We start from the raw sequence: 21,867 nt of genomic DNA, 5'->3' as shown, positions 1-21,867 counted from the left end.
ATGAGCAGTTCCCTCTGACTATGTCCTGATCCTAATGCTAATTCAGAAATGCCTTTGAATAGATTTTACAATGAAATGCAAAATCTAAGGATAAGCACATTTTATAGTAAGTAATTTCATGAGGCAAATAGTCATTTTAGTGTTCTATGGATTACACTTAGGAAGGAAAATAAAGCAGTGTAGATACAGCATATATAACATATGGCTATACCCCCAAACAGAAGAGTCTGTGGTGAATTTGCCAAGGTAATGGCATATGTACGATAATACTTAGGATTTGACGGTAACGCTTGTTTTTTTCTGAGGCCATTCTGACTTATTTTTCTGGAGTCACATTAGGCTAAACAAGTGTCACTAGCAATTTACATCTTTCCTGGCTGGATTCGATTCAAGGTCATCTTGAAGTTTCGTTTCTATTTCAGACTCATGACTGACTCACTTAGTTCAAATCCCTGAGGCTGTTTCCTCATTCTAAAATGGGGCTAGAAATACCTGTGTGCTACCTGTCACCTGGATGCAAGAATCTTCATAGGAAGACACCTTTGAATAGTTGCGGGTTCTCAACTCAAAGGTGTTTTGTAAGAATATGGTGGTATTTTCTTAAGTGATGCTTTTATTTATCAAATGCAAAATAAATGTGCCTGGAGAATAATGTTGCAAATTTTGATGCCAATTAGTAATGGGAAGCCTTTAGAGACAGTTTAGGATAGTCAAATGAGTGGATGAAAGCTTCGGGGATATTTGGGTTGCTGCAGTGGCAAGACCTGGAGATTTAAGAGGTTTCATTTTGTTTGATTCAGTTACTTTTAGACCTGAAGACGTCTGGTTCTGCTTCTGTCAGGGATGCTTTTGGTTTCCAGGAATTCAATAACACTCCTCTGAGATGGGGTTTCCACTAAGGGGTGAGAAGCTGGCATCAGATTGCCTCTTTGGAAAAAACACTGCTGAGATAGGCTGTTTTGGACTTAGAAATGCTGTGATTCTTCCTGAAGCCTGATGTTCTGTTTTCATTTCTGTTTAGTACGAAAATAAAAAGCCAGTGGAGTGAACGTCTTTGAGAAGAAAAGGGTCTTTATTCAGGGGTCACTGGCAGAATTTCAAGGTCTTAGAACGCAAACACACACTCCCCGGGAAGGCTGTGGAACCCAGCTTACCTTGGAGAGCGCTGACAACTTTCTAAAAGTCTAATTAATTTAGGTTAGTATTGTGACTCAATTAAGGTTGATTAAGCTTTTCCGAAGGGACTGCGTGTGTGCCAGTCCCTTAGGAGGGACAGTGGTTGATCCGAGGTGTGCAGGGCTTTCAATTAAGACAACAACCTGTCCTAAAAAGACAGGAGAATCACTGAATGACTGGGCTCCACAAAAATGTGCGTTAGTTTAGAACTTACTCCCTGGTAGTTCTCCACAGCTAGGCAGCTGTCCTCCCTGCGTTTTCTATTCCAGATAATTATTTTCATTCCTAGTCTCAGTCTATAGAACGTCTTTATTAGCCCTGCTCTGCCAGCTGTTTTGAGCATTCATTTATTTTTTTTATAAAGGTATATTGCGTGTTCATTATGTACAAAATCTATGCTAAGCCGTTGGTTGGCTGATGAACAGGATAGTCCCTCCCTGGTAGACAACGCAGCTTCCTGAGAAAACAGATGTGCATACAAATAGCACAAGAAATAATGCAGTGTGCTGACTACAGACAAAGGGGCCTCGGGGTTTCCGATAGAACCCGGACATTCAGTGCTTGCTCCTCCTAAATCCCATCTTGTTGATATGAGAAGTCCTCAGTTCTGGGAGCCGAGGGCTGCTTTTGGCTTAGAGCACTGTTTCCATTGCATTGGGGAACATGCTTCTGCAGAGTTAAGCAGAGCCTTGGCTGGAAGTCAGATTTTGACCCAGCTTTGCTCCTCACCTGCCGGGTGGACTTGACAGAATCCATCCGTCTCTTGGAAAACCTGCTTCCTCGTCTCTACAGTGAAGGATCTGGAGTAGGGCATCTCGGAGGCTGGATACCTCTTGTTCTTTTCTTTTTTTTTTTTTTTTTAAAGATTTTTATTGGGGAACTGGGGGGATGGGAACAGTGCTGGGCAATCGGGGGAAGGGGAACAGACAAGTTGCTGTCCTTTTGTTCTTCAGTCTAGTTTTGGAGGACGTTGCTTCACTGGCCCAATTTGGCACCATCATTGCGCTCTTCCCAGGCGAGGCAGATCAGTCGCCGGCTTCTGGACGGCCGCTCACTGCAGCTGCTGGCCGCTCACGCTGGCTGCTGGCTACACACGGCAGCCCATGGCAACCCACTGCAGCAGGGGCTGCAGCCTACGCTGTTGCCAGCGACTCATAACAGTCCAGCTCCAGGCTGAGCTGTTGTTCAGCATCTTAGCTGTAGAGGGCAGTGTCACTGGCCCTCATATGTGGGATCCGAACCGGGGCCCTCTGGTGTCCCAAGCCAGCTCTTAACCATCGCGCCACTCGGCCGGCCCGGATCCCTCTTGTTCTTGAATGCAGTCTGTAGCAACCAGTGAGACTCGGCTCTAACTACTTACCTTGGACAGGTGGTTTGAGCCAGCGCTACCTGCAGGGTTAGTAAAACTACGTGACAGCTGACATAGCTGGAGCAACCAGGAGAGGGGCTAAGGCACCTGTGTTATGATGCCTCCTTCTCTCCTTGGTCCTATGACAGGGGCCCATTGAGCACCTCACAGATTCCAATCTCGGGGGGTGGGGGAAAAAAAAGAAAGCAACTTTGCTGTTTTTTTTTTTAAAATCTGAGAATAAAAAATTTCTGGAAGGCAAATATTTGGAGCAGTTTTATTTCTAATCACATTTGCTGACAACTGCAGTACAAAGCTGAAGAAGCACCCACGGAGGTCTGGGAGATAATCACTTGCTAAGTGCTCTCTCTCATGCTCTTTTTTAACTAACAAATGAAAAATGAAATTAAAATTGCTGATGGCTTCATTAGATAAGAAAGGATTTCTAGTGTGCATTAATTTGGCGTCATCTTTTTGTTCATCCAGTGACAATTAGACTTGGTGTCTGAATTGTGCACGTAGTCTGCCCTCCAGGGTGTGTGTGTGTGTGTGTGTGTGTGTGTGTGTGTGTGTGTGTGTGTGGACACCCAGAAGCCTCTACAGCTCATCTCTGGGAGAGTGAAAGCTCCCAGGCTGTGGGGAGATCTTTCCTGACAGGCTGCTGGAGAGCAGGCCCAAAATAGTGTCTTCTGATTTATTCCTGGTGAGGTTCAGGCATGCACTTGTTATTTGTTCATCTTTTAGTGGGACATTCAGTCTCTAACTCTGAATCAGTTCATCCTTCCTTCCTTTCTCTCTTCTTCTTTCCTTCTACCCTCCCTTGCTCCATTCTTCCTTTCTTTTTTTGGACATAAAACTTGGATTGATTTCAGTTTTAAGGTGACGGTGTAGACAGGGCTCCTTCCCTTTTCCTCTCACCCCTTTCAGCCTGATCCCACACCTGGATGACAGAGCATCACACCCGGGCATCTCTCTGGCCTTGGCTTTGTTTCATTGTTTGCTTGGAGCATGGAGGGTCTACACTGACCTGTCCCCACCAGACCCAGGGAAGGCTAGGTTAATGGAATAGGACAATTGAAAGCTCTTTTGCATTTTCAGAGTTAGTATCCATCTCTGAGAAAAGATCAATAAATAAGCTTTTAATTTTAAAAAATTAGCTTCCTTCAGGATAACGGGTGAGATATAGAAAAATATGATGACTTGACCTGATCACACAGCAACCAAACAGAAAACCCCAAACAAATAAACAAACACTAAAATTACCTGTTCATGAAATCCCTTAATTATTCATCCTAATGGCCTTTAGCTCTAGAAAATACAGTTTAACAATCAGGTTTCCATTCGCTGAACAGCTCTCCCCACATCCCTCTCCAAGCCAAAAGGTTCTAGAAGAGTGTAACTCCAAGTGTGAGCCAAGGAAAGCAACACCAGCAGCTGCTGGGAGCTGGGGAGAAAGGAAAACGCTTGGGTTCTTCCTCAGACCTACTGAATCAGAATCTATGGAGGTAGGGTCCAGCAGTCTGTTTTTCCTCAAGCCCCCCAGTAACATTTACACCCACTGAAGCTTGAGAAGCACTGCTCTGAGCTACAAGTAAGCACAACTATGAGCCGGAAGCATCTTGGTAGGGCAGGTGGTCTGTGCTTTCCAAGAAACACATTAAAGATTGCATCGCAGCTTTCCAAAGTTCTCAGGCAGCACATCCCTTTGATGGTACGCTGTCTGTGTATGGCAGATTCCACATATGTGACAGGTATGGTGAAGGGTGTTCACAGTACATAAACAAACATGGCCGCTGTAGTTTCCGGATCAATTGAGGGTAAGCATTAGAAAGAGATAATGTGAAGGAGAGGCAGGTGGAAAAGAAACTTCTTTCTCCTTGCTGTCCTCTCTCCACTGTTGTAATTTTCACTTGTACCCAGGAGCTCGGGTGCACGTAGCCTTTACAGGAGTGCTTGGAATATATAAGGCAACTATTAAAAGCGTGTTGAAAAAGGTTTGAATGAAAGCAGTTGGGCGGGCCGGGCCGCCAATACCCATTCTGTCACGGACCAGCTATGTGACCTTGGCAAATTACATAACCTCTGTGAACCTCACGTTCTTTATCTGTACAAGGAGAACAATAAAATTTAGCCTGTAGAGTTGTGAGAATTCAGTGTGATGATGATTGTGAGATGCTAACCATGATGACGTAGAGGGGCTCCATAAGAGATAACTTTTTATTATTTTTGTTATAACACAACATTAAATTCATTGAGAAAACATGCATCTCGTGCCTCCTATATGCTAGAGATGGTGTCAGCAACTTGTGCCCACAGAGGATGAACCCTGGGGAAGGGTGGGGTTGTAGTAGAATCACAGGTGGGCTTATTGCAATTCCATAATACCTCACCCTCTTTGCCTCGTGAGGTTTTGGCTGCCCTACCTCCTCCCATCCCCATTTCCCCTCAATGTATGTAAGAGAACCCCTTTGGGGATGTAGTTTTTAAAAGCCCAGTAGGTGAATCTGATATATCCCTTTTGTGGGGAGTTTCTGTGGTCTTCCTGTATCAAACCAACGAGACAAATATTTCTGGACTGTTAATTTTTGCAGTCTTTCAGGCTGTGGACTGGTGGACATGGGGTTTTATAAGACTTCTCTGGTATTAAAAACGTCACTTGTGAATGTTATACTTTCTCTGTATGAGGATCTCATCTCTTACACCTCTCCATGAATAGAAAATTCCCTGCTTATGTCTTATAATAGTTGCCGATATAGGCTGTAGCTTGCTTTTTCTGTTACTTGACCCAGCTTCTGGTTGATAAAATAGGAAAGAACTTTGGAAGGGGAGTTGTAAGACCCAGGCTGTCCTTTGTCTTCTTCTACATCCTGGGAATAAGGCCCCATGCAACCTCAGAGCATCACCATTTCCTTGGTGACAGGGTCCCCCATGTCCTTTCTGGCTCAAAGGCTCTAACAACCATCACATCCTGCTACTATTATCATATATCATCTTGCTGTATATACACTAGCAGAGGAGAGATCATTGAAGAAAATTATGTTACTACAAGACAGAAGTATAATTAGCAAACCAATTGCTTGCCAGTGAATGCCAATAACTGGAAATAGTTGGTTCTCTAAACAATCTCCCTACCTAAATCTTGCCTAGCCCTAGTTAATTGCTTCAAAACAAATATGTGTTTATTTTATAGCTATCACAAAAGAAAGGCTTTGATCCTGAAGCTATTCTCATCACAGATTTCAAGTTAGCGAACATGGTTCCGAATGGAAGCGGTCTCGACTTCACTATTAGTCCATGTATTCTGGATTTTGTACATGTGTTTTCCTCCCCTGTCCTCTGTCTGACCTTGGAACCCATTCACCAGTTTATTTTTTCCAATTGATCAGGGATGCGAGAGGACTCTGGTCGTTGGGACTGCACGTTGGTAAACAGAGAGCTAAAAAAAAAACAAACGTTTCTGTGATCTTGTATTTTTCCAAACCTGGGAACTGAGCGAGGCTCAAACCCACCCCTGATGCCAGTGAAATCAGGGCTCCCGGACCTTGAACTATTACCTAAGCCACCCTCCCTGCTGCACCAGCTGTACTGCTCATTCATAGTGACCCAGTTTCTCGCCTTATGTAAGCACCCTGCATCAAAGAGCTGGAGGGAGGATGCCAGCAGCCGGCAGCATGTGCGGCCCCAGCATGTGTTCTTGGAGATTGTTCAGGAGGACGCCTAATATTCTGCCCAGTGTTCCAGGAATCCTGGACACAAGCCTTTCCCTTCTGCGACTAGAGAGACACCAAACTCAAAGATTGGGGCAATGTTCTTAGAGCCTGGGCTTCTTAGAGGGTCCTGCTAAGTGAAATGGAAACATGCAATGACAAAAATGGCAGATCCTCCTATTTCTCTCCTGGTTTCGTGAACTGTCCACTACCCACCGCCTCTAAGTGAGCAGCATTGGGGTTTTTTTGGGGAGTGTTAGGCATGCCGTGTTCTGGGGAATGACTCCTTAAGCCACTGAATGCAGGCATAATGGTCAGAAACACGTGGGGAACACGCGCCTTCTGGGTGTCAGGCTCTGTGTGCTGTTTGCATGGTTATGTCAACATGATCATCCCCACAGCCCCATGCAGCAGGCGCTATTTGGATCTGTGGGTTTTTTTTTTTTTAAGATTTTTTTTTTATTGGGGAGTTAGGGGGATGGGAACAGTGCTGGGGAATTGGGGAAAGGGGAACAGACAAGTTGCTGTCGTTTTGTTCTTCAGTCTAGTTGTGGAGGACGTTGCTTCACTGGCCCAAGTTGGCACCATCATTGCGCTCTTCTCTGGCGAGGCAGATCAGTCGCCGGCTTCTGGACGGCCGCTCACTGCGGCTGCTGGCCGCTCACGCTGGCTGCTGGCCACACACGGTAGCCCATGGCAATCCACTGCCACAGGGACTGCAGCCCACGCCGTCGCCGGCGACTCACGGCAGCCCAGCTCCAGGTTGAGCTGTTGTTCAGCATCTTAGCTGTGGAGGGCAGTGTCACTGGCCCTCATATGTGGGATCCGAACCGGGGTCCTCTGGCATCCCAAGCGAGTTCTTAACCATCGCGCCACTCGGCCGGCCCTGGATCTGTGTTTTACTGATGAGAAAACTGAGGCACAGAGAGGCACTGAGAGGCTAGCATCTTGCCCAAGGTCACACTTAGCTAGTGTGTGTCAGGCCACAATCCCGGGCAGAATAGCTTCAGGGATCCGAGAGAAGTCACTGCCTGCCTGCCTGGAGTTGGCAGGGATGATGGAGAGGGAACTCTGGGTCCCCGGTTATAGGGGAGGGAGCAGTGTCTGGGGTGCACGGAGCCAGAGGCCTCAGGGCTCTGGTAGAGGAAGCACAGCTAAGAAAAGCAGGTCACACTGAGAGGTACCGGTAGAAGCCGCTGAGCCTTTCCGAGATAAACCAGCATCCTGCATGTTTGGACCAGCTGCAGTTTAAGAAGCAGCAGAAGGGGTGGGTCCTGGTGGAGAGAAGGGGAAAGATGGAAAAGGGGGTGAAAGGGACACAGGACAGAAGAAAAGGGAAGGGGGGGCCGGAAAAGGTGCTGCGGGGTCAGGGAGAGGACCAGGTGGAAAGCTTGCTGAGAAAATGTGGGAGGTGATGGAAGGGGCGGGGGTCAGGGGGGCTGCAGATGGGAAGAAGAAATCCCAATGGCTCTGGTCGCATGCAATTCCTTTGCTAGGTCACAGAAACAGGAAAGGTGGGCCAGGTGGGGCACAAATAGTCTGTATACAGAAGCCTTCTGAGGCCATCTACTCTGGGGAAGGGGTGGGGTCCTGCAGCTCCGGGGGGCTTTTCACCCCTTCCCACACCCATTGTTCCTCAGTGAAGTTTCTCTTTGAATGATGACTCTCCCCTGCCTTGTTCAGCACCCACCCTGGGAAAACGAAAAGAAGCGGGGAGGTTGGGGCTGAGAGGGGGGCTGCGGGCAGGCCAGTCTGTGCAAGGCTTTGTGAGTTTTTCAGAGTCTTTGCCACAGTCTGTTATCTAGATGCTGCTGCTTCTCAGGTCCAGGCCCTCCCAGGCCACGCTCCCCTCCTCCGTTCCTCCTCAAGCTCTGCCCTTGAAATCTCCAGCAAATTTCAAATGTTGTATTTGCTTTGGTTCCCCTCCCACTTCCTCAGAAGCCTTCCCTGGAAATGCAGGTGACCGCATTTTGGGTGGAGACTGCTTGAAGGAGCAGACACCTTTACAAGGTCATTCAGCTATGCTTTGTTACAGCATCCCCAGACCACAGTTGGGGAATGTGCCTATCTGCTCTGTGAAGCGACACTGCATCTCAAGAAGGATGCTTAGAGTGGGTGTCAGCACTGTGGGAAGGGAAGGAAGAGAGTGAAAGCAGATTCCAGGTTATCCAAGGTACCTAGTGGCCTCAGAGAAGGTGGTGGCGGATGTCCTCCTGTGGGAGAATCCCCAGCTCTGTGAGCCAGATGGCACATTTTCCCTGCTGTGGTATACCTTCTGCATGATTGTCTGATGTGGGGTCACTATCCATCCCTCTATTGGAGAAGTGATAACGTGGGGCCAGCCCACCAATGATCCCCAGAGAATAGACAGGCAGCGTGGGCTCTGAGGTCACACAGATGTGTGTAAATCTACTTTCCACGTCTTACTGGATACGTGACCACAGACAGTTAGCTTAAACTCTCCAACATGAGAAGACTTGGGCTTTGAGATGTCGGGGCACTTTTCTAAGGTCGCACAGGACTCAAACCCTTGCTCCAGAACCCCAGCCTTGATAATAGGGTTGGCGTAAGGATTAAGTGAGCTGACATACTCGTATGTAGATTGGACAGCATAGAACTTGGCCTGGGGCATGTCCTCCAGGTATGATGGTGATGATGTTGATGAGAAGGATGTCAAACAAGCGGCTGAGAGCTGTGTCTGATGCAGGCATGTCTAAGTTATTATGGGGATGCAGAGCAGAGTGCCAACTCCACCTGGGAGAGCTCATCACATCCAACCCTCCTATGTCACAGATGAGGACGCTGAGACTCAGTGACGTTAAATGCACTGTCTAAGGTCATAGAGCTAATTACGGGGCTGCCTCTGATCAGAGCTGGTGCTCCCGCCCCAGGTGAAACAGGCAAGTTTTGGTAGGCTGCCTCAATGAAACTGCCAGATAATCATGAGCTGCGTATGAGTTCGCCAGCCATTGTACTCCAAGTCCCCACCCCTGCTGAGATGGTCTCAATTGCTTTCAATGTAATTCAGTTGAGTTGTGCTGTCCATGCCCATTTTGCCTCTATGGTGTTCTACTCTCAGATACTCCTCCACCTTCCTCGGGGACTTTTCACTGTCTCCCATCTCATCTCTTGTCATCATTCCTGGAAACATCTCCATCCATGGCGTTACTCATGGCCTCCTTGTCTGGTGCTGCACTGGCACTCCCTCTCCTCCACTCCAGCATCTCTGGCACAGGCATGGAGTGGGCCCTACCACCGTGCACACCCTGGACCACCGACTCACATAGGATGCTGGCTCTGCAGTTGGCATCCTTGTCACTTGCATGGGACCTTGACCCATTTAACTTCTCTAAGCGTCACTGTTCTCTCCACAACATGGCAACATATCAGGGCCTACGCTACAACTTCGCTCTGAGGAGCAAATGTGATCGAGTTCGTAAAACACTGGGTGCAGTGCCTGACGCAAAGTAAGGACTCAGTAAATGTCTGGGATGGTTATTTTTTAAATTTCTCACTTCAACTTGTTATTTCTTTTAACTTCCTATTTATCTTTCTCCCCTTGTTCAGTGTCCCAACTGCCAGGTCCTACATCCTTGCTCTTGTCCAGGTTCAAGGTTCAATTGCCAGCCTGGAGCTGGTGCCCCTCTCTTTGAGAGATGGATGCACCCAAAACTAAAAGTTCTTGCTCCCTTCCTGGTGCATCATAACCCTCTCCGGGAACTAAAATCGAGACCTTTACAATTGTTTGCCTGTTTCTTATGATCTTCTTATTCATTTTCCCGAAGTAGTTGTTCCAAACTCTTTGCATTCTTAGGTACCCCCACTACAGCACACGCTGCACTTGTAATTATTCAATTAATTATTTACAATTGTCGCTTAATGTCTGTTACACTAGACTAGCTTGCGAGTTCTGTGAGGTGGTGAGTTCATCTGACTTACTCCTCCAAAACCTAGCACGTGGAGGCAAACCACCTACACCCCAAATTTATAAGGAGGATCAGCTTGCTGTATCTCCCATCCATCCCTTTCCTGACCATTTCTCTCTATCTTCATCTGCATCCCTTCCTTTTTCTCTCCTTTTGATTCTAAGGAAGACAAGTCCTTCCACTTCTTAGTCCCTCTCTCCTTCTCTAGAGTTTGCCTTTTCCAGATGCTGCACTTTTGCCCCTTTCATTTCTCTCTTCTCTTGCTCTTTTTCTGCCTGCAAGTACCTCTGGAAATTTCTTGCTTTGGAGTCATATGGACCTGGTAGAGAAACATGGCTGTTCTTGCCAGCTGTGTAAGTGGGAAATTTATTCGACTTTTGTAAGCTTTAGTTTCTTCCTGTAGAAAATGAGAGTGACACTGTCTGTGGATCAGCACTGTGACAATAAACGGAGCTGGTGTTTGTAAAATCCCCAGCAAAAAGCATGGCATATAGTAAATAAATAGAACTCCCTGCCCCAAATCCTAAATCAATCAATAAAAACAAAACCTTACCCTCCCTAGGTCCTACCACCTTCTCCAGCTACAATCAGATAGGAGCTCCTTGGTCACACACCTAAACTAGAAACTTCCCTGCATCCATATGCAGCCTTCCCTCTTTCTCTCCATCATAATTCTGTTCTACTTTCCCAGGGTCAGCACTTCATCAATTAAACTCTTGCCTTTAACTTCAACTCCTCTTGCTCAACAGCTCTTTTCTGATAAGATCAACATTTAAACATACTCATGATGATCTTTAAAAAAAAAAAAAAACCACACACACACAAAAAAACCCCCAAACAACCCCCAAAGAACAAAAAACCCTCTTTCCTGACCTCCGATTTCCTTCCAGCTATGAGGTCTGTTCTTTCTCCTCCCTCCTTGCCCGAGACATCTGAATTAACTGTTTCTGCTTCCTCCCCACTCATTCACCACTATACTTACCCCCATATGGCAAGGGGCCCCCCTCACACCACAAAGACTGTTCTTGTCAGGGGTTGCCGAATCTTGTCACTGAATCTAACGACCATTTCTCAGACCGTGTCCCCTCGTATCTTGACCTCTGGGTAGCACCGGGCACAGTGGCCACTTCCTCCATCTTGAAACTCTTTTCCCTGGCTTTCCATAGTGAGTGTTATCTTCGCTCTCTGGCTTTTCCACAGGGCTCTTGGTGTATGTCTATCCTATAAGTAGCTCAATAATTTTTAGTGTTATTAATATTAAACACTAGTCTTACTAAGCTATTTCTGGTTACTTAGCGTTTCTTAATTCCAGGCCTTCGCTCATGTGCATCCGCCTTCTTGCAATTCTCTTCTCCATCTTGAAAACTCAGCTTCCTTCTCCAACTTCATATCTCAGCGTAGAAGCTTCTTCCTCCTGCAACTCCTCCCTTCCCTCCTCAGGGCTGGATGAGGTGCCTCTCCTGGGCACTTAAACAACATACTCTCTCCCTGTCACATGTACCATGATTACCATAATTGTGTTTTCTTGGCTCAAATTGCCCTTTCACTGCAAGTTCTGTGAGAGCTTAATTGTGCCTGTTTTTAGCACCTAGCAGAATGTCTGGGTCACATAATGGGTGAATGAATGAATGAATGAATGGAGATGGCATGATTGCTGTGTTGGACTGGGAGTTACCATACCTTATAGAGGTCTACCGCTGCATATTATCACTTGAGTGAGCTCAGTCAAGCCACCTCTCTAAGCATCAGTCTCCTGTAAAATGAGAAGAAGTAAAGCAACAACCTTGAGAGCGCTTTGCAGGTATAATCTCTTTAATCACATGAAGACCTAACAAAGCCAAGACTCAGATGAAAAGAGATAATGCATGGAGCTTGTGTAGCATGAGTCTAGTTTCCTTCCTTCCTTCCCTGGGTTATGTTAGCCAATACAATTGAGGGAGGCAGAAAGGTAATTTTCTTTCTTTATCTGGAACTAGAGTTAGCTTGCTCACAAGCACCTGTTTTTGCTCGATGAAAAACAAAATAAAAGCTAACACAAACAACAAGCTAACTTTCCCATTCAAGGAATTAAATCTCTGCTGGTTTACAAACAAAAGGCTCTTCCAAGTTCTTCTTCTAAGTCACTTTGCATTTGTTCTTTTCAGTAAATGTTAGGGTCCTTCCCTCCCCTCCCCCCCCACACCCCCGCCTTTTCCTTCCCACTCCCTGACTACAGTGGAAAGGCATCTGGTTTGGGGGAGGGACTGTGAATCTAGCTGTGGTCCTCAGGTCCTCTCTGGGTCCACTGATAGTACCTATGACTCTTGTCATGTGTGGATGTGTGGACTGGCCACCACTCAGAGGCCACCTTGTTAAGCCAGCCCCCCCCCTCACCAAGGTTTTAAGGGGCACTGTCTCCTCAGAGGTGTCCATAGCTATAGATGCTTTTCCATCCAACATCTGCTTGTAGTCTGCCATGGTGGCCAGCTCCTGGCAGGCAGGCTAGTTCTCAAATCCGAGTTCCTCGGAGCCTGCGCAAACCTCTGAGAACTTGCTGGAGGCAAAGGGAGGCAAGAAGAACACCACAAGGGATTTTATGGGCAGAGATTCTCTGATTTGTTCTCTGATGTATCCCAAGACTTTAAATAGTACTTCGTTGTACCTTAGCAGTTTAAAAAAAAAACACAAAAACATTATTGAGTTGAATGAATGATTCTCAGGTCATCTCTCTGCTGAACTATTGCCATGTCACTGTGTTATACTCACTTTGATTCTCAATTTATCTGGGGTTTCTACTCCCTCCTTTCAGGGTTTTGAACCCAATGTAGGAATGAGGTTGGGTGGGGCCCTGAGCAGACCTCTTGCTTATTTGAGTCTAGGCTGTGTTTCTCTTCTCCTCCTTCCCTGCCTGGCACAGGAACAATTTTATTTCCATCCTTTCTGATGGGAAACAAGCTTACATCATATTCTGATTTTGCCATTTTCCTTGTCTTAAAGTTAAACTGACCCCATGTCCCAGTTTCTGCCTGTGGTGGTCACGGTTTATGTCCATTGTTCCCACGTAATTAACAGAAGTGCCTCCTTCATTCTCAAAAATGTCTTGGCTTGAGTGAGGAATTTCATGGCCGCCCCTAGTTTTGTTAGCAGAGCTCCAAACTTAGATTTCTTTGTGATTTAAAATTTAGCTCAGGGAGTCCCATCAAAATCCTGTTCTCTCTCAAGTTTGAGGCTCTTGGAATGAAAAGTCTTGGCTTTTCTGACTATTGTTCTAGCATGGACATTAAGATGTCTACATGGAAAGACAAACATAAACAATGACTTTTTTAAAGTTTTTATTAAATTTATTGGAGTGGCATTGGTTAACAAAATTATATAGGTTTCAAATGTACATTTCTATAATACATCTGTATACTGCATTGTATTTTCACCACCCAAAGTCAAATCTCCTTCCATCACCGTCTTCTACCATTCCCAACCCACCTTTCTCTCTGGTAAACACCATATTGTTGTCAAACAATGACTTTTTAATTTAGAGAAAGAAAAATGTTTCAGAAGAGTAAAAACAAACAGTTAAATACATCAATAGCATGATGCCAACAACCCAACAAATGATCCTGGGCAGTGCCGTCCTGATGCATACTGGGGGACCTCAGATGCTCAAGTCATCCCACCACCCAGAATTAAGAACTGTTAACATATTGCTCTCCTTATGAATTTTAGAAAAGTAAAACATTATAGCCAGAGTCATTTTTAATCAATGCAGTGACTTCTTTATTCTAGACTGTATCTGTCCTTCCCAGAGAATAATTTGTAGAAAGCTATCCCTGGTATTCAGTTAGAGGAGCATGTGTTAAGGGTTAAAATAATTCATAAAAAAATATTGTAAAATAAAAACATTAACTGACTGCATAGGTTATCAATGAAGGTTATTCCCCTTTCCAAATCTGTGGGGTAACCCTGTTCATCTTACTCTGATTGGAGGCTTTGTTTGGCAGTAGGCATGGCATTCATTAATAAAAATGAAAGGGGATACTAATTGTTAAATCATTTAGTACAAAAATTATAATCTTAATTAAAACACATAATTTGATAGGCAAGATCTTTTAAAATAAATGATCAATGGCATATGCCATTAAAATACAGGGCCTCAGAAGTGTTTTTAAAGAGGCTGGGAACCATGTCCATGTAATAAGATTGGTGTTACCAGCTCAATTTCAGTACGTGTTTATTTTCAGACATTATTCTGGTGGTAGTGACGGATTTGCCCTGAGGCATTCACACCTCCTTCTAGTTGGTTTTTTAACAGATTGCTTTTTCAGGGTGGCTGACTTGGGTTAGGGTTAAGGAGTGGGCTACACGCATTACTTTGGCCTAATTAGAAACACAGCCTCACCAGTAGACCCAGGGGACAGCCAACTCTGCATTTGGGGCTAGGCAGTGACCACCGAGGGCTGATTAGAAAGTGGCTGGGCCTTCTCATACTCGTTATTAATGTGGTTTCCCGAGCGTTTCTCCATCTCACGATGATCCTTGAGTAAGAAGCAGGGCTTGCCTCTGAGGGTGTTTGTTGTGTCTACGAGCATCAAGTCTTCAAGAGGATTTGGAGGAGGAGCTATAGGGCTAGACGATCGGGGCCACTCTCACATTGTGACTACCCTTCTCTTTCTTCTCAGCTCTTGAGTTTAAGCTTCTCCCTGTCTCTCTTCCTCTCCATCTCCCTGCACATGCACAGGTGGGGTGGCTGCATTCCGGGCCTTCCTGAAGACGGAGTTCAGCGAGGAGAACCTGGAGTTCTGGCTGGCCTGTGAGGAGTACAAGAAGACCAGGTCAACTGCAAAACTGGTCTCCAAGGCCCATAGGATCTTTGAGGAATTTGTGGATGTGCAGGCTCCGAGGGAGGTGTGTTGGTGGTGGCGAGCGTCTTGTCAGACCTCCATCCATGGCTCCAGGCTCAGAGCTCTCTCCTTGTGGGGGTTTGAGCCAGGCTTGGTGGGGACTTGCTTCGAAACTGAGCCTCACTGCTCTCTCTGGTGGCTCTTGATAAAAAGGGGATGGTTTTAAGGGGCAGAGCCAAGGGCTTGTATAAAAGGAGCTCTATTAGGTGTGTCCGAGTGGAAGGCAGCCTGGCTTAATGGGATGAGCCTCCACTTCGGAATCTTGGTCCAGTCTCAGCTCTACCACTTACGAGCTGTGTGATCTTGGTCAAGTTACCTGGCCTCCCTGAGTCACATTTTCCCCGATGTAAAAGAGTATAACACCACCTACCTTTTAAGACTACTCTGAGTATTAGGGATAAAGCACCTATTGAATATTTGTCACTGCTTATTAATAGGTAATTATTGTCATTTATATTATTTTATGATAACTTATAATTACTTCGAATAAGAAAATGAATTTCTATGTACTGCTGTTCTGAGATAAAAAACAAAGTTTTACTTGGGAGGGTTTTTTTTAGAAGAGTAATATTTGCTGTCTGTGACTTTAGGTTCATTCCATACCTATCATAGAGCTCTTCCATTCCACTTTGACTTGGGCTGCAGGGTGTCTTTGGTCAGTGGCCAGGGTGCTGTAGGCTTCTTTTCATGCTGCTTGGAACAGAGATGTGTATTCTCGCCACAGTCTCTCTCCCCGGGCCATTTGTTTTCTTAGTAGTTAAGAAAGGACAAGAGGGCAAGCTTACTTTGGGGAACCAGCATTAAAACTTGTCTCGAGTCCAACTCTGCCCGGCTTTGTAAAGGCCTCTGGGTGAAGAGTTAAGGGAATTGGGGTTTTGCCTTGGCTGCATTACTAACTTTCCATATTACTTTAGACCTTTTTAAAGTGTCTTTTTTATTCGGTGTCCTTATGAATTGGGACGAGGAATAGCTGGTCTTCAGACCTCACAGGATTCTTTCTGGGATCCAAAGGGATGACCTCCATGAAAACAGTTTGAAAAGCAAGAATAACTATATTTTATCTATATAACTATATATATATATATAACTATATATATATATATATAGTTATATATATATATATATATAAATACACATAAATAACCAGTTGCCGGACACCTTGGCCCTTGAGAGCCCATGACCATGCTCTCTATTTGTGTCTCCAGGTAAACATAGACTTCCAGACCCGAGAAGCCACACGGAAGAACATGGAAGAGCCGTCCCTGACTTGCTTTGACCAGGCCCAGGGGAAAGTACACAGCCTCATGGAGAAAGACTCGTACCCCAGGTTCCTGAGGTCCAAAATGTACTTAGATTTGCTGTCCCAAAGCCAGAGGAGGCTCAGTTAGACCTCAGATGGGGCCTCTCGGAGATCATCAGCTTTCCCCGCCCCCTGCTGCCAAGACTCATCTTCTAACGTGAAATGTCATAGGTTGGGAGGCTGGGGGTGAGGAGGGGATGAAGGGCCGTTCCAACGTGGGATCTAGTCACCAGAACTGGGGCCCTGTTGCATTTATCCCCTTTTGTGTTTTGGTTCGTGAAAGCACCCTGCTGCAGTCACCCTTCACTGCATCAGCAACTTGTCCTCCATAACGCCTTGGGTCATCTCCACTGAGAAGGCAGATTTACTAGGCCGGGCTCATCTGTAAATAATGCAAATGCAATTTCCACCCCTTCTACATCCTCCTCGGTTAGGACTCCTGACTCCCTAACGTCCTATACCCTGGTGAGGAATAGTTAGAAAACTGGCTCCCAGTTGTGATTTGCTATCACAGTGTAATGGCCAGTTGCAGGTGCTGGGACCTCACAGTTTAGGAAAGAGGTCCCTGTGGAATCCTGGGTTTTCTAGCATTGTCATTGACAGATGGCTCCTGGGAGAAAGTGCAAACTCCATGGAGTTGGCTCTTTCTTCCATTTCCACAGGACCCGTGTGAAAAGCTGTGCTCACTGCCCATCTTAGTCTTAGAAATTCACAAGACTCCCCTAACCTTGCAAGACCCTTCCAGAAAGGGTCTTGGAAGATGTCCTTCACGACTTCTGATGTGGAGCTGCTATGAAGAAAGATACAGCTTGCAAATCTTCCTCAATTCTACCAAGAAGTTTTTCAGAAAATGGACCATCAGGAAATGTAGTACCAGTGGACTTTTGTGCAATGGGGCACCATATAACCTTCCTGCTGCTTAATGTAGTCTCTGCCCTCGCCCCCCTATGGCATCATATATCACTGATCTCTTAGAATGACAGACAGCTTGGCAAAGGGAGGAGAATTCCCATAGCACAGACAGCTCTCATGGTGCCTACTCCTTTCCCTGTCTCTCTCCATCCGCCTTCCATGCAGGTCATGCAATTATGATGGGAGAGAATGGGAACTTCGGCTACAATTCTCTTTCTAGCTTGCTTCCTGGGAGCATGCTTTCGTAGAACGGTCCTTCTCGTGAGGGCCTCCTGGGCTATTCAGCAGCTTCCGTCTTGATCTCTGACATTTTGGGATTGCACATGAGGCTAAGAAGATCACTGTGAACATCTGGTTGTGGAGGAACTTCCTAAAATGCTTTCATGGCGTCCTGGGGCTGCTCTTGGAAATGGGCCAGGAAACTCTGTCTTGGAGGATGAATGAGGTGCATGGAACCTCCTCTAGCGGCCCAAGACAAAGCTGACTTTGCCACAAGACTGCAGTGCCAAGGAAGTGAGTTCTCAGCAGGGAGACCAGAAAGTGGAAGAGGACCACGAAGAGGCTGGCCTCCTGGTAGACTGAATCACAGAGAATGTGCTGGAGGAGCTATTGGGATAATGCCCAGCTGATGGATTTGGATTCATGGCAGATCTTCAAAACTTTCAGCTTGACTCAACGTAACAGCACCTGATTAGGCATAAACTGTAGCGTGCAGGTCACAGAATGGGGCTGAAGCATTCTCCTCTTAAGGGAAATGATGGGCCTTTTTAAATATGCAGGGCTTCCAGTGTTTGCATCCCTGTCCAATGACTTTATGAATCCCTTCCTTCCTTGGCTGCAGTTAGACGAGGCCAAGAAAGCTCTTGAGTCCCATCGATGTTGGGCCCGCTGCCCTGCCATGGCCCATTGTATCTATGGGTGATGGTTTGTGTGTCTATATGAACCACCAAGGTTCATGCCTCCTAGTTCATGTGAAGAGACCTGTGGAATTTCACGTTCAAGCACTCTGAAGCCTCAAATGGGTGTTCCTAGTTAGATCAGGTAGTATTCCCCTGCCCCCACGGGTAAAAAAAAAAACAACACAAAAAACCATCCTTAGCTAAAGCTGCCAGAATTAGTTTAATGATCAAATTCTCAAACAGGGTATTTTAAACATTGTTTACATACGAAATGTACATCTGCTGCCAACTGTACTGTCGAAACGCGGTGCATACAAATGGGAACTGCACGGAGTTATGGTAATAGGAAACATCCTAAGAGGGGCCTTTTTACCACTTCCATTCTCCCCAGGAGAAAAGTCTGAACAAGAGTGTTGTGCGGTGGCTTCACTGGGGGCCTCGAGTTCCTGCCAACTATTGGTGAAATGAAGGTTACAGACGTTGGTGTCATGATGCCTGGTGACTTCCTCCCATAACGGGGAGGTGTGAAGGACCGAGCTTGGGTACCCTGAATTTTGCCGCTAAGTGAGGGTATGTGGGCTGTGTGTAGAGAAATGTGATAGCTGTATTTATGGTACTCCCATGGAGTGGGGTGTGTGTGTGTGTGTGTGTGTGTGTGTGTGTGTGTGTGTGTGTGACAACTGTGAGCATTAAACTAGTGACCACTGACATGATCTTCCCGTGGGGTGGAGCTGTCCTCATACCTTCATGTCCTGCTTCCCACAAAAGGCACAGAGCCCTCTGCTCTCATGGCTCCTTTCAGACACTTTGGTCATGCCAACCCACATTTTGGTCTGTGACAGAAGAGAAATGTTTACAACATCTAGAGCAATATCCAAGCATACCTCATCCCTGACCTCTCCCATAGCCCTTATCGCTTCGTTCGCTGGGTCACCCGCAGGTGCCACTTCTTCCATTTAATGTCTTCCTTCGCTCCTCATGCCAGCTTGTGCTGGGGCCTGCCTCGTGGGCTCGGGGCTTGCCCTGTGCCTGAGACCCTTGAAGACCCAGGACAAGCCAGGGCAGTAGGCCAGACACAGCTGTGACTTTGAGGACTGTTCTCCACCCTGAGCGGCCTTTCGGCCCCACTTGATCGTTAAGCTGTTTGGGGGCTGGTGTAGAATGTCCTGTTGCCCTTGGCAAACCAAATAGAACACGATCAATGACCACCATTCACAGCCCCGGATGCCTAAGCTGAGAGGAAGTGTCCTCTGAGCAGTCTTTATTATTAAACTTGAACATCCAGGAACCTCCCCGCCCCCCCCCCCGCCCCCCAGAAAACCTGTTACAAGTGCTAACAAGTGCTAATTCCCAGGGCTCACATCCAGAGAGGCTGATCCAACAGACCTGGGGTGGGACCCAGAAGTCTGCGTTTCTAATAAGCTCCCGGGTGCGTATACTTGGAATAAAGACCGTGATCTAAGGCAGCGGTTCTCACCCTTGGCTGCTCATCGCAGTCACCTAGGGAGTTAGTTGTAACAACCAAGTGTCCAGGTCCCACCGCAGAACAGCTTGGGATGCGGACCCAAGGGATCACCCCACAGGTAGATCAATGTGCAGATGAAGTTAGGAAGCTAGGGCCCCAGGCGGAACACAGCTGAGCTGAAAACACAGGTGTGTGGACCCAGAGGACTGGAGCACACCCAGATGCAAATAGCAGTGACCGGGAACCTTCCAGCCCTGAGTTGGACTATTGGGGTGGCTGCCTCTGTGCCCTTTCAGTCAGACTTGCCCCTTTGAGATACAAATGCCACATGTTTCTGCCCCAGCTACATGCATTGTTGGGCAGCAGGTATGCCAACAACGGGGGCTGAGGGGGGCTTGATTAAGAGTTTTTGCCACACCTCCCCGTCTTACTCAGAGTGCTTCCTCCAAGCTGGCCTCCTGGGCTCCCTCACCGCCTCCATTTGTTTTCATGTACTCCTGTGTTTGGCCATTTCATGTTAGGCTGTGCCTCTGTCCCCAAGGCCATGTGACATGGTAGTGGGAACTCAGGTAGTAGGTTAAGGTGTGTGATAGTAATAATAGCGGTAGCACAACAACTTCCAAATGCCTCAGAGGAGGGTGTCACATCCTGGGAATGCTAAGATCTTTGAGGCTTTCTTCTCCAAGGCCACGGTGGGGTTTGGGTTCCTGCTCTAAGCCCTCACACCATTTCCTCTTTCATCTCAGGCGGGGTGGGCAGCCGGAAAGTTCCTAGTTGATTTTAGTCTCTGGTGCTCTCCCCAGTCCTTGCTGCTCTCAATCAACGGAAGCTGTGGAATGGTGTCCTGCCCAGGCTGCAGGCTGGGCCTCCGGCCTCTGAGTACAGATCCTGGGGCGTCTCCTATGCACAGGGAGGTGTCCGGGCACTCCAGGGCCTGGGCTGTGAGGGGAAGGCGTGAACCCCATTGGGCTGAGAGCCTGGGGAGGGTGAAGTGGGGTAGACGGAGGAGGAAGGAGCAGGAGGAAGAGACAGCCGGCAGTGCGGTGCCTGCTTCTCCATGAACCAGAAACAGGAGGTGATGGGGGGCACGCTCAGAGGCCGGATGGTCTCCCACCCACAGGAGTGCCCGGAACTCTCCCAGCCCCGTCTGTGCCCACTTCCAAGCAAAGCAGGAGAAACACGGCTTTCCATTCAAGGCTGTCCTTCCATCGGCCAATGTCAGCCCTCTTTAAAGCTGTATCCCTCTGGGTTGGAAGGAAGAGAGGTGGCAAAGACACCCCTGTGATCAAGAGCCTGTGCCACTTGGCATGAGACCGTGGAGGAAGAACCCAAGAGAAAGAATGTCTTCCTGTCCCTGTGGCCTCTCAGGACTCCACAAGATGGTGGACCCAGTGGGAGACTAGGGGCTGGGGCCACGGGCCTTCCCAGGTTTGGGGTCCAGGTCCTGTCAGTCAGCTTTCCCCTTCTGGATTCTGACTCCCTTTTGCCCCTTCTGCTCCCTCTCCTCTGCCAGGTGCAGAAAAGGTGGCTGGTCTTGGTGTGCGCTCTCCAACCACGGTAGCATTAGCTGAGTCACGCGGCGTGCACGACCGATTTGTAGCAGCTCATCTGCCATATAAACCGCTTGGCTGATGGAGTCCTCATCAAGTTGTTTCATTACCATGCAAAGTGGAATAATGTCATTCACCTTGACTATAAACAAGGCTGTGAGACGTAATAAACAGATCCTGAACACGCTGCCCTCTGCTCTCTGCCCACATTTCTGGCTGGCTGACTCTTTATGAGGAAATGCTGCTTCGCATGACACGTGGGCTCCCTGGAGGGGCGGAGGCACATGGCCTCACCCAGTAAAAGCTGGCACGAGGCTGGCCACCAGGAAAAGGGGCCATGGTGTGGGCGGAAATGGGACGGGAACGGTTTGGGATGAGTGTGGGGGTGGAGAACGACTTTGGGTTTGAAAGTGTCAAGTGCTATACAAACACGAGGTAGTGTTTTTATTAGCCCCACCTACTGCTTGAAAATGCAGGGAGAGAACAGGCTGAGGGCTGGTTTGTGTATTTGTTCAGCTGGGGCCATCTGAAAATGGAGTTCACCTGGCTTATGACAGCACTCACTTTATACAATCAGTGTGCCCCTGAAAAGTGTGCATTTGTCATCGAATTTTTCAGTGTCTCTGGCGATCGGGTCCTGCGGAGGGTCCCGAAGGAGAATGACGGGTAGTATCTACTCACAAAAGCTCATTTTTCAGGTGTGGTAATAT

The 21,867-nt window shown here is 47.2% G+C and overlaps 1 protein-coding gene across 9 annotated transcripts in view; it reads left to right on the top strand.

Moving 5' to 3' along the window:
* Positions 1 to 21,366, top strand: part of RGS8 (regulator of G protein signaling 8) — an 87,527-nt gene extending 66,161 nt beyond the window's left edge. For 6 of the 9 annotated variants that reach the window (XM_019635577.1, XM_019635572.1, XM_019635579.1 and 3 more), the window contains 2 exons: positions 14,869 to 15,035; positions 16,237 to 21,366. In XM_019635577.1, the coding sequence (XP_019491122.1) occupies positions 14,869 to 15,035; positions 16,237 to 16,419 (350 nt within the window). In that variant the 3' untranslated portion in view covers positions 16,420 to 21,366. The remainder of the gene's footprint in view (positions 1 to 14,868; positions 15,036 to 16,236) is intronic. The other 3 variants (XR_002123149.1, XM_019635571.1, XM_019635578.1) reach the window with 3 other exon arrangements.
* The last annotated feature ends 501 nt before the right edge of the window (positions 21,367 to 21,867 follow it).

Source organism: Hipposideros armiger, unplaced genomic scaffold (genome assembly GCF_001890085.2).
Source record: "Hipposideros armiger isolate ML-2016 unplaced genomic scaffold, ASM189008v1 scaffold_22, whole genome shotgun sequence".
Classification (NCBI taxonomy): Eukaryota; Metazoa; Chordata; class Mammalia; order Chiroptera; family Hipposideridae; genus Hipposideros; species Hipposideros armiger.
This window is presented reverse-complemented; position numbering and strand designations above follow the sequence as displayed.